At 44.8% G+C, this 13,670-nt stretch overlaps 1 protein-coding gene across 1 annotated transcript in view; it reads right to left on the bottom strand.

The window, feature by feature from the left end:
- Positions 1 to 6,943: 6,943 nt before the first annotated feature.
- Positions 6,944 to 13,670, bottom strand: part of pacrg (PARK2 co-regulated) — a gene marked incomplete at both ends in the record, with an annotated part of 165,259 nt that continues 158,532 nt past the window's right edge. The window contains one exon of the mRNA XM_080042251.1: positions 6,944 to 7,104. Coding sequence (XP_079898377.1) covers positions 6,944 to 7,104 — 161 coding nt within the window. The remainder of the gene's footprint in view (positions 7,105 to 13,670) is intronic.

Here is a 13,670-nt window from a genome sequence, read left to right as displayed (position 1 = left end):
AAAAAAGTGCTGGCGGAATCTGGGTCATTTACATTTGGAGGAAGGTGTGTGAGCACAGTGCAATGGAAATACATGTCCTTCTAGCAACCACAGCATATACAGAGTATATGTAGAAGAAACACATAATGTCCCCTATTATTAATTTCAACTTGTATCATAAGCATGACATGAGAAATGCCCTGCTCGTGCGCATGTGTTCACGCACTGCTGCACTCTTACTCGTTTGTGTGTGTGCCTGTATTGAATGGTGTGTGTGCATTTGTTACAGTACTGTAGATGAATGAACATTATTTGTTTGTCTTGAAATCAACTGAAGAAAAAAATCGTAGACAATGAGGATTAAGAGGAAAGATGCGTCAGTAAATGTGATGCGTTGGGAAGACATCAAATGAACCAGTTTCCCCCGGTAGTTTACTTAAGTGGTGTTGTAGAATACATCTGTAAAAATCATTATGTTTAAGGGCCTCTATAAGTCTTTGTGAGCCTTCATTTTTAAATGCCAATATAGTAATCAAACCTTATCATTGTTGCCATTTAACTATATGTATGTTTATTTTGACGGCTTTGGGCTCATAAAAATTCAAGCATTGATCAAAGTCCCTGTGCCACGGCAGCAGCACAGGAGGTACTGTCCTCTGAGGCGAACAGGTAGCATTTATGAGCCGAGATCAAATCAATGTTTTATGCTCGTTCTGTTGTCTGACAACACAAAAGACAAACAATATGTAAATGAGAACAATTAATTGTGACTTTGGCGGCACTAAAACACATTATAGGTGATTGTGGAGGGATAGAAGTGATAAAACTGAGACTGGATGTGCTACACCATTTGCCAAATGTTGGCTGTTAAGCATAATTGTGTTGTTTGCCAACCAAAAGACATTAAAAGATGGGATTTGGCAGTTATTTCTATCCATTACTATGTACTACCTTATCTCAGTCCTGTTGGGGTATAACTGGTTCTCCAGGAACACATAACATGCCCTGGGTTCCATTACAGCTGTGAGTTGGAGAGTGAGGGGCGTGTCTGGTGTCAGGGGTAGACTTCTATCTATCATGTTATATTTGACACTGACATGCTGACTGGATTACAGGGTTATGGAAGGCCAAAACGTATGCAGAAAGACACATTTTATCATATAGGTGGCACAGTTTGGACCTAGCTCAGGCTATGCCTGCATTTGTCCAGGGGTTTTTGGTTTATCTGTGGTTGTAGAATCATTTTGGAGACGGCAAAGGGATTCCGAAATGTGAGCAGTTATTCTTTCGACATCTCGAAATTCAGACTAAAAGCCAGAGAAAGTATGTTTGTATACATACTACTCACACACTTCTATACTGAAGGGAAGAAGTCAGCTGAAGGAGTGCTACAATGTGGAGCGGCACGAGGAAAAATCTATCACAATTCAATCTGAAGCTGCCACATTTCTGCGTTTCCAATAACCCATTCCACTCTTGCCACCGCAGCTATTCACCATTTCCTATTTTGTTAAAGGTCACCTTGGGTGTTGTAGTGTAGATGCTCCAGTGGTTTGGCAATCTGGAGATCGAAAAATGCCTGCTGGCCGGCCTGCCTGTTGTCGCCCACACAGCGGAGGGGGTGGGTGGGCACCCAGTTGTGATAGAAGGGGAGAAGGGGCTCTGGTGAGATAAACATCACCTTGAAAACTCCCACCTCGAACCTGCTAATCGTCAATCAACAGGAGGGGAATGACACACACAATCACACGTTACCATTTTACACTATAAGGGGCACTTAAACTGAGGCTGAGGATAAACAAGCTTTGCCCTCTCCTCCTTTCTCCTCCCTCCCCTTGTGGAAAACACACTGGTGTCAATACGGCTTAAAGGGTTCCTGTCGATTGCTACATCTGTCCACGCCAATTGATAACAGTGTGGAATCCATTCCTGCCCCTACCCGGGATGCCCCTGTTTGTTTACTTGCTCGTTTGCCTGTTTGTGCACGCCTGCCAGCCTGTAGCAAGGAAAGAAATGAGTGTTTGTGAGTGATAAGAACCTGTAGGAGAGGGAGAGGACGACAGAAAAAACTAACGAAGTGGGAGAGAAAAAGAGTGACGGAAAGAATCCTCATTGATCACATCTGTTCAGAGTAGGATTGATCCCGCGTCGTCTCTGTGCTCACAGCACAGATAGGAGAATCGCTCACAAGCCTTTTTTTTAAGGGAAGCTTCACTGGGGACTGCACAAGGAAAACAGAATATGATCTCCTCCTTTCAAAGTGTTTACAATATTCCTCCACTCTTGAATTAAGCCTGTGAATCAGGCACCTGGCATATGGAGAGGCTGATAGATAAATCTCCATTGTGCTGTCCTTTTCTCGCACATGCTCAGTAGCTCCCCGGATGAGCATGGAGTCAGTCCGCCAGGCAGACGTGCACAAGACAAATCATCCCCAGGGGGGCATTTATTTTCTGTTGCAGGGCACAATCCCCCCACCAGCCCATTGCTGGTTCCTAACAATCTGCCTTTTGAGACTGTTACAGTGGAAATAAGAGACAGCTCAGCAAAAGAAAGTAGGGAAGGAAGTGATAAAGGGGAAGACGGATGAAGACTTCCTGAATGCTTAATAAATCCGCACGCTGCTGTGCAGGGAGCCACGTTACAACCCGCGACACGCAGCCCCAACTTTGATCATATTAAGTGTGACCCACATGGACGAGTTATTTGATTCTCAACACGGGGGAGAGACGCCAACGAGCACAAATCGGGGCGTTTGCGCTCAGCTTGTTTGTTCAGATAAGGGAAGCGTGGTGATGTCGTTAAGTGCCAGTTGTCGCCTCAATTCTCTTCTGTTTTTCACTTGTGAGGGGAAAAACAGATAACCAAGTGTCGGAGTATGTAGCCCCCCCCCCCCACACCACACACAAACAAACACAGATCCTCCTCCTTCTTTGGTCTCTTCATTCTGCTCCCTTTGCAGCTGACTGCTCCTAAATCTTGGGTCTGACTGGACTTGGACAGCTCTCTCTACCAGGTGACACAACATCCCACTGCCCTCCATCCATCTATCTCGACGCGGCCCACACACTCTCTCCTTCCTCTCATCTCTCTCTCCCTGCGCCGGCTTCATCTTGGACTGCCGCTCTGTCTGGGAGCACCGGCACGATGAATCTGCTCGTCTTCCTCTTTATTCAACATGTTCACTCACTCTCTCTCAAAGGCACGCACTACAAACATTTCCCCACTGCCTTTTCCTCTCCTGTAATTGTCTTTTTTCCTCCTTCCTCAGTTTTAGCCATTTCTCTCTCTACTTTCCTCAATCTCCCTTTCTCCCCTCCGTCAACAGAATGCTGTCGGCCCGTTTGTGTAGTTTTTTGTTGCACAGCTGACTGCATGACAAAAAGCTTTTGTTGGCCCTGCCACCGCTCTGATGTGGTGAGACGGAGATGCACAAGGACAAACTTGAGCTCTGTGGAGCCAGCTTTCAGTCACTGTTCACTCTGAGATAACGGCTCAACCTGAAGCAGCTGGTGGGGTGTGTTCGACAGAAATGCATGTAAATACTTGTATGCAAAGTCGACAGTTTTGATGTGTGTAAATCGTTCCACATGTCGGTGCAATTCTTGGTGTGTCCGTCAGTGAAATGGCTTGCATGTGTTCCTCTGGTGGGAGTTATTGCTGGCTGCAGGGCAGTGGCAGCTGTTGTGAGAGGGCCGAGCTAGCTGGGCTAATAATAACCCCGGAGCTGAGTGAGTGCCCTCGGGCCCCGCGTCGTATAGGGTTGACCACTGGAATCCAGTTGCAATGGAGAGTGAGGATTAGTCCGGGTCATTCGGGAACGCTATTTCAACCTTGTAAGGACAAGCACAGGTGGGTAGGAAGTGGAACGCTACCCACTCAGTAGTTAACGTTGGGGTTGTGACACCCTGAAGGCACCACTGCGGAAGCCTCTGGAACACATGCTTGTCCACCATGTGGTACACTTAAGTGTTGTTTTCATCCCCAAATACAGTGAGCCACACACATATTGGAGCAGTAAAACATCACAGAATTATGATCAACAGGTTTTTTTCTGGAATTTTGAGCTGAGGCCTATTAATCAAAGCCAAATATCCTTAAATCTCCCGAACCTCTCCTGGATCAGGGGAAAGCAACAAAAGGGAAAACTGACAAGCACAGAGGTGTTGCCAAATGGCTGAGTAACCTGTTGGATCAATACAACCAACATGCCATCAGGCATACCTTCCACAATAGGCACGGAATCAAGAAAAAATTCTCAGGAGATCCTCTGAAGGGAAAATAATAATAATGTGTGGCTTTATCTGGGACAGATACTATCTGCTGTAGGGAAGTGGAGCATGATGTTATAACCTGTGCTCTATAACTGGAGGAAATACTCTGAATGGGAAGCAATTCATTTCTTTGTGTAGGTTGGGGCAGCTGCTGTCACAAAATGATCAATTACTCATTATGACTAAGGGAAAAGGGTTAGAATATGATGATCAGGACAATTTCTGCTCTATGCTAAATTTGTTTTTGATTTTTTTCATATCCAAGAACAGAGCAAGAGAGATTCAAGCAATGTCATGCTTGGTTTTTCCGGAATGTAGGTCTGGACCAGTCATGCGTTGATGCCTTTGATAGGCCAAATAATCTCATTGACTGCCTCCATTCCTGTTCATTTCACAGTTCACTCTATTACTTGCATGAGCAATTACATTGGCGTTGTTGTGTGGTATTGTTTGCCATTATTGCATATGTGTCTGTGTGCTTAGGAGTGTGCAAGTGTGTGTGTGTGTGTGTGTGTGTGTGTGTGTGTGTGTGTGTGTGTGTGTGTGTGTGTGTGTGTGTGTGTGTGTGTGTGTGTGTGTGTGTGTGTGTGTGTGTGTGTGTGTGTGTGTGTGTGTGTGTGTGTGTGTCGGTGTGCAGTTCTAGACTGGGGACCATGCTGTCCGATGGTTTCATTCCAGACTGTCACCTTTCTTAATGAGCTTCAGCGGGATCCTGAAGAGGTCGAAACGGACACCATTTAGCATTTAATGCCCATTAGCGCCTTTGATGTGACCTAATTGAGCCAAAGCAATCACACTGCCTGGCCCTTTAAGTGTGAAGAAATTAAGCTAACTTGAGTCAAGTTCTGCATATTATGGCGTTTGTGTCGTTGTATGCTAGCTTAAAGCAAAAGGCTATACAGTGAAGAAGATTGAGCTGTGAGTAAAAATATTCTGAAAACCAATCTTTGGTCTCTAAGCTCTGCTTCCTTTGCTGGCTTCTAGCTGCTAGCCTGTGGCTCAGTAAAATTGGACAGGTGTAGCGACAGCGGGCCTCACTGATACAGTTCGACAGAACCGCAGGCTGTTCAGACTTCGATCAGCCCATCAAGCAGGAACAGAGGTGAAATTGGACACCCCCTTTAAAAAAGCTGTTCATGTGCCTGCACCGTATACGTTTTATTGTACAGCTGCACCTATTAAGCCAAACTTTTTTTTTTGTGTGTTGAATGGGGACCGCATTGCACTACGTTTCTTCTTTCACCACACAGAAGAAGCAGCAGAGAGGGTGCAGCATGGCCAGGGTTCAGCAGGATGGAACAGCTATTCAGTCACATTCTTTTCAAGATGTGCTGAGGTTGAAATATGACCATTATGAACCTGTCTGTGGTCGAGAATAGATTCCTCCGCAAGTCAGTAAAGTTGCTTGTGCCGGAGACATGACTTACAATAAGAGACGGCGCAAGTGTCCTTGTGAGTGTCAGAAATCCATTACGCTATGTTTCCCCTGTGGGCCGCAGGGTTGCACATGTATATAAGCAAGTATGTGTGTGTGGGGGATATGGTCCAAACAGTGTGAGAACACTATGTTGGTAAAAGATGCCTACTGAGATACTGGCTGGTTTGGATGAACAAAAAAAGGCATGCACGTTGTCACGCACAAACAGTCACAAACAAGCCAACATGCACCTACAACGTGCATCAAACAACACTGAGATAACTGTGGGGGACTTTGAGTTTAAAGCATGTTAACTAACCTGTGTGTGTGTGTATGGTGTGTGTTTGTCTGGAGGAATGTTGTCGGCCGTCATTCCTATACGTCTTTCCCTGCATGTTTAGACAGGCTCTGTCTCCCGCTGGGTATGTGACAGAATGGGTACAATGGTACACTACTATACAAACCCGCACCACACACATGAATAGAAGCAGTTGTAGAGCAGGACAAAGCGCACTGCAGATGTACAAATGGATACTCATGGAGTGACAAGGCACATGCATCAGTGAAATCTCAATGAATGTTGTCTCGTCACCATGTAGTGGAATCTATTGCAGCTGACATAAATTTAGCGTAAACTGGCCACGACTGCTGCCATCTGTGACAGAGCAAATTACTTTTTTTTTACAGTCGACATTTAGTGTTTGATAATAAAAAGATAAATTTTACGTGTGTTTTACATTTGACATGCGTTTGAAATAAAATTAAAAAAGTCACTTTGTGTGAAGGATTTCTTATCAGCTATCTAAATAAATCACTAAAGTAGTAAAATAAATGAACAATACATGAATAATTTATCAAACATACTGGAGATTTTTAATGAGACACATTTCTTCTGTCAAGCTCGTTTGCTATTAACAAGTTATAGTGATAAAAACGCGGATACAGACGGACAGAAACTACCTTGTGAGTTGCTGTTGTGAATTTAATAGGGGTTCAAAAAGATATGGTAAAGAGCAGAGGGAGGGGGGGGGCAGAGAGGTAGGAGGAGAAGGTTTGTGCAGAGGAAATAGAATTGGGTCTTGGGAGGGGGAGGGGTAAGGTGAGGTCAGAAACAAAAACAGAACAGAGAGAGTGAAGTTGAGATTGGGGGGAGGGCTAGGGTAAAGAAACGGATAAGATAAGAGTTTAATTTAGGAGGTGGGCAGATAAAGAAGGAAAGGCCATGAGGTAAAGTCAAGAGTCTGTTAAACGTCAGGTTGTCACGTCGTTGCCCTCAGCTGATCATGCAGGACTCGTAGGTGGGCACCATGTATTTGATGTTTATGAAGGCATCCTCTCCTCCATAGCGCTCAAACACCTCCAGAGTCTCCTGGATCAGGTCACCAATGTTCTCTCTCTTCTGCTGGCTGTAGTCAATGCCATCTCCGGAGTTGACTAGGGAGAAGGAAACAGAGACAGACAGACAGAATGAGAAACAGAGCTATTTTACGCTCATCATCGCAAACTGTGACATATGATGTCAGGGCTCACAAAGCAGCACCTGCGGCCACGCCATTACGCGCTGCTTTCCTTCCATTGGACTTGAAACCCAGTGGACAGTACTGAATTTAATTTACTCTCTTTTTTTGCCATGGCCAGTCGGGACTGAACGGCAGAAGAGTTTTTAACTGTTTAGCTGAAAGTTTAATGAGGCGGCCTGCAGAGAGGACAGCAGCGTCAAGGACATTGGAGTTAGCGACGGCTCTGCTGTTGCACAACGCTGCACTGATGCACGCGAGGCATGAGCAGTGACCTGGAGTCACCTGGAGCCACAGGTAAGAATGTGTGCGTGTGTGTGCGTGTGTGTTTGGGGATGTGGATAGGCACTGCAATCTGAATCTGAAACAGAGAATAAATTCAATAGTATCAAAACGAAAGCAGAATTGTGTGTGTGTGTGTGTGTGCGCTAGTGTTTGTGTGTATGTTTTTGTATTTTTCTGGCTCTTGCGTGCTTGTGTAGTAAATGGCTCACAGGGCATAATACACTTGTGGCCAGTCACAATACAGCAACCTCCTCTCCCCATAGGAAAACACATACACATGCAAACACACACACACATGCATGCATGCACACACACGCACACACACACACGCACACGCACACGCATTAGAACTCCTCTAAATTGTACAACATAGCTCTAGTGAGCTTGGGGAACTTGTTATCGAAAAAACATTTCTCAGGTGTCCAGCCTAAACTCCTTCCTCCCTTTCACCAGTCGGCACACAGTAAACAAACAAACAAACATACACACACACACACACACACACACACACACACACACACACACACACACACACACACACACACACACTGTGACTTTATCAGCACACAGCAAACTGCCAATCTCATGCCACTGCCCGGGGGGCTCAAAACACTTTTCAGAGGGAAGTAAATATAGAGTGTGTGTGTGCACGCAAGCACTCTTGCGTGCACCCATGCACACACACACACACACACACACACACACACACACACACACACACACACACACACACACACACACACACACACACACACACACACACACACACACACACACACACACACACACACACACATTTCAAAGTTAGTTTGCAAATACTGCCCTGTGAAGCTCCTGGAGAGAGCCTGTGGATTCATTTCTTGAGGCTAAACAATGAAAGAATGAGCAGAGCGGCTATTCAACTCAAAGCGTTTGTTGTGTAAGTTACAAGAGAACAGAGCAGAACAGACGAGTGTATCATGAAGTGTACCTGCGGAGTGAAATTAACTTTAAGGGGACCCTACAGCCCCTTCTTTCAATCCTAATTAGACCTGAAGAGGCAAGGACACATTAAAAACTCTCTCCCACTTCCTTCTAACACTTCTCCATCCTTTATTCTTTTCTCAATCTTTTCTTATCTCTCATCTCCCCTGACAGACTGAACCTTCTCCATCTCTCTCTCTCTCTCTCTCTCTCTCTCTCTCTCTCTCTCTCTCTATCTCTCTCTCGCCTTTGCACCCATCCATGGCCTCCTCATTAAAACACAAAGAGAGACAGTCCCATAAAGTGGGCTGTTAAGCAGTAACACGTCTATGATCTCAGTCTACTGCACTTGCTTGCTGCTCGGGAGCCGCTCGCCTGTTTTACATGAAAGCGACGGGGGAGAATTCTCCAGCCGTGATTTGACCGTTGGTAAGCCTAGATTCAGTGCAGCTTTTACTGCCTTCTTAATGTTTCTTTTTAGTAGCTGCTTAACTGCGTTTCCTTTTAGAGAAACAACAATAACAACAACTGCATACGCTCTGGAATGTAGCCTTTAAGCAAAGCTATTTTCTGTATCCTGAACTCAAACTGCGTTTAAAGTCTTGAGCTATACCCACAAAACAGGGGCCTACACACTACTAGTTAGCGAAATCTTAAATAGCATCTAAATGTACCCTTCTGAGTAATAAAAAAAAAAAAAAGGCAAAACAATCGGGGGAGGAATGGAGGGACGCTATATGCTGTGATGTGTGCGGCGGTGAAAATGTAAAGAATAAAGTGACGGGAGGCACTCTTTACAGTCTGTTGTTTCAGCTGTGTGTGTGTGTGTGTGTGTGTGTGTGTGTGTGTGTGTGTGTGTGTGTGTCTGCGTGTGCATGCATGTTGGTGTAGGTTAAAAAGCCTGGCCTGTCGAGAGCTACCCCCTGTTAAGAGTGAGCAGCCAAAGCCCAGCCCGGAGGGAGAGCTTGGCCTTCAGACTCTCAGAACGCAGGGAGCTGGGGAAGAGGTGCATCTTGGGAAGCAGCAAAGCTCAGACCCCGTTTACTGGCGCCTGGAGGGTGGAGCGCGGAGGTCCTCCAAGGGGGGAATTCCTACTGCTGCTGCTGCCTGCGGTACTGAACTGTACTGTTTCAGAACTTCCAAGTGCATTTCAGCATCAAAAGGGAGAGGGCCGGAGGAATTTGCAACTATTCTCAATATTTAAAGAGCAGAAAGAAGGGAGAAGTGTGTTTAAGGAGGGATGGAGGGGAGCTGGAAGAGGGTGTTAAAAGCTGCCTCAGCAAATGCCCTTCAGGTAAAATAACCCTTCTCTTTCTTGCTCGTCTTCTTTCTTTTTTTTCTCCTGCCCGCCCCGCTCACTGTGTTTTTTTTTCTTCTATATTTATTTATTTATTATTTGCTTTCGGCAATAACCTCAACCCTGGGCAGAGAGAGAGAGAGAGAGAGAGAGAGAAAGAAAGAAAGAGAGAGAGAGAGAGAGAGAGAGAGAGAAAGAGAGAGAAAGAAAGAGAGAAAGAAAATCTTTAAAAACAATCATAATAAAAACTCCCGCCCTGTGAACAGAGGGAGGAGGGCCCTAGCAGGAGCTGGCTGTCTGTTCCTCTGAGGAAAAAGGAAGGGTCGATACGGAAGCAGACAGAGGAAGGATTCCTCGTCGCGGCGACATTTGGAAAAGAGGAAGGTGGCACAAAAGAGGGCGCTTTGTTTCTGTCTTTCATGCTAAATCCCTGGGATTAAGCACAGACCACGGAGGTGAGGATGGAAGGAAGGGAGAAGGGAAGCAAGGAAGGAAGGAACCTATCTATCTATCTATCTATCTATCTATCTATCTATCTATCTATCTATCTATCTATCTATCTATCTATCTATCTATCTATCTATCTATCTATCTATCTATCTATCTATCTATCTATCTATCTATCTATCTATCTATCTATCTATCTATCTATCTATCTATCTATCTATCTATCTATCTATCTATCTATCTATCTATCTATCTATCTATCTATCTATCTATCCATAAGGCAACATGGTCTGTGGCTCTCTTGGGCTCTGCTCTCTTCTCTGCCGAGCCACACCAGGCCAACCCTAAACTACACACAACAACAGCTGCAGCCGTCGTCCTCTCTTGCTCCATCCCTTATTCCCCACAGTCCTAGACAACCTGTCTTCCCACATCAAGCGGAGGACAAGCAGTCACAGATGCAGGCTGTGCTCAGAGTTTACTCCAAACTCATTTCAAATGTATAGACAGTACATTTTGAGGGGATATATTACTGTTGGGAACCATTACTTACTGAGTTGGACTGTAACCTCTCCTATGTTAAGGATTTCTAATCTGAGTTGGCATGCTTTATGTGTATGTTGTATGGTTGTTGTAATCCTCTCCCGCTGACCCACACACTGCAGCAGCTTTGGCAAGTTGAGCTGGAAATTCCAAAGCTGATTCAACATTATATCAATCGACCCACCATTGTTTCTAATCAACTTTCCCCTGATTGTTGAAGTTTCTCATGAAAGCAGCTTAGGCAGGAGGGCCCCCATCACCACAATAGCTCTTTGATAAGACCGGCCAGATGCAGAAGAAAATCTTTTTTTTTTTTTGCTTGAAAAGGGAAACGAAGGAATGCAGGTAGTGAGCGCGATGGAGCAACTTAAGTTCCAGGAATACTTTCAGTCGACCACGGCTGCACCGCTGAGAGCGTTATATGAGTGCATGTTGTCATTCCCCCAACTAGAAGATTTTTATTCCAGGGATCTGTAGCAGCTTAATACATATACTAGTTTTTATTAACTTTAACAGACTGCAAACAAGCTGCACAAACACTTCACTTAAAATAGATTTTTTTTCCAAAAATACAATAAATTTTTCTGAAACAACAATACTATTTGTCCTTGAGTATCTATGGGAAATGTTATTTAAAAAGAAAGTGCAGTTTCCCTTGAAAATTATTATCTTTTAATGTGTTTTCTCTCTTTAAAAACATGTCATTGAAGGTTAGTTATATTATTAACGCAAATCATAAAAGTCAAAGCTACGTAGATGAAAACATACCGCCTGAAGTACTGAGCATCATGTTAATACGTTACTCTTTCTCATGCTGACTTACTTGTGTGGAATTTGTTACAGTGTACAATCTTAATGTATCGCCAAACTCAAATATGAATAAAATTAAACTTAAACTGGGTGAGCAAAATCTGATCTCAACTGGTCCCTCGAGAAATTAATATTCAACATCGATTCTAGAAGTGAAAAATGTATTAAATTTCCAATTTGACCTGCAGAAAATACGATTTGTGTGGCTACTACGAGCGAACCAGGCCATGAGAACAGGGAGTGGGAGAGCAAGCAGCATAGAGGCAGTGAGTGTGTGACAGAGGGTGTGTAGGTGTGAGGAGGTGGCAGGGAGTGGATGGGACCACTGAAGGAAGCCTGTGCTTAACAGCAGGACTCTAATTAAAAGGGCCTCACAGTACGGTGCCATGGCCTCTCATAAAGACACTCACTCAGGCAGGGAGCTGGGAGAGACCAGGTGTGTGTGTGTGTGTGTGTGTGTGTGTGTGTGTGTGTGTGTGTGTGTGTGTGTGTGTGTGTGTGTGTGTGTGTGCCTGTGTGTGTTTGAAAGATAGAGAGGGGGAGAGAGGGTGTTTATGTGTGTGAGCCTAACCACAGGTGTCAACCAAGGAAATGCAGCAAAACAGAGAGAACGAGAATATATTAGTTGTATGTGTGTATGCATGCTAGAAGATGCTATTATGTATTTCTGTAGGAATTGTTTGTGCTCAGACGGACACATACATGCGGGGATGAGTGCATGCACACACACACACACACACACACACACACACACACACACACACACACACACACACACACACACACACACATAGAGAGAGATTTAGTGGGCTTGTATAATTCAAGTGACAAGGACAGACAGAGCTAGAGAGCAAGCGGACAAAGAGAGAGGAGGTTTGATACATGAGTGTATACTGTAGAGTATGACCAGTGGCAGTTAAAGTGTCAAAATAACAAACGGTTACAGAAAAAAAATACAATTTAAAAAAGGACAAAGGCATTAACAGTAGCCACCGATCAGTGTGTTAAAGTACTGATGCAAAGTGTGTTCTGTTAGGTGGTCCAGGTGTGTTTGGTATGCATCAGATTTTTTTTATTCAAGGAAGGAAGGAAGGAAGGAAGGAAGGAAGGAAGGGAGGGAGGGAGGAAGGAAGGGAGGGAGGAAGGAAGGAAGGAAGGAAGGAAGGAAGGAAGGGAGGGAGGAAGGAAGGAAGGAAGGAAGGAAGGAAGGAAGGAAGGAAGGAAGGAAGGAAGGAAGGAAGGAAGGAAGGAAGGAAGGAAGGAAGGACGGACGGAAGGAAGGAAGGAAGGAAGGACGGACGGACGGACGGACGGACAGGAAGGACGGACAGGAAGGAAGGAAGTGATAGCCAGAAGTTAAAAATACATTACAAACAATGTAACTCCCATTTAAATGTTATAGAGTAGAAGTATTGATTCTCACAACATTTAAATGACATGACTTCAAAATTGCACTTTAGTGTACGATTGCTTTGTTACTTTCCAGCATGGTCTCAAAAACTCCTCTTTCCCTCACGCGGGTGTTTCCCTCTGCCAAAGTCCCCTACCCCCTCTTCCTCTAATGGATAAGCCAGAGGCTGACGGACAGCACAGCTGTGGCCCACATACACAACTACGCTCACAGACACACACACACACACACACACACACACACACACACACACACACACACACACACACACACACACACACACACACACACACACACACACACACAAACACACACACATACTTACACATACCCACATATCTGGAGTTTGGCCCCTTGCCAGTCTGTTGCTTTTCCATCTCAACCTTTGAGTGTAATCAATAACAGCATTTCAGCTTAACACAGCTAGCCACAATGAGGGCTGCAGCTTTACTCACATTGCAATACACACACATACACAGGCGTGGATATCCACACGATGTTGCGAGCAGAGAAGTAAAACAAAAGGCTTATGGCCAGCAGTAGTTTATTAAACCCCCAACCCCTACGCCCGCCATCATCTGACTGCTCATGCTTACTGAAGTCTAACCTTTGCTGTAGGTCAGCGATCTCATTTTCCATGTGTTCATCCAGACCAACAGCGCTACGTCTATAGGCAGCTCAGTTGGCATTTCAACCCAGTGAAAAGTTGAACATCAGCAAAGCAGTA

The sequence above is a fragment of the Ammodytes marinus genome (assembly GCF_949987685.1).
Source record: "Ammodytes marinus genome assembly, chromosome: 15".
NCBI lineage: Eukaryota > Metazoa > Chordata > Actinopteri > Uranoscopiformes > Ammodytidae > Ammodytes > Ammodytes marinus.
This window is presented reverse-complemented; position numbering and strand designations above follow the sequence as displayed.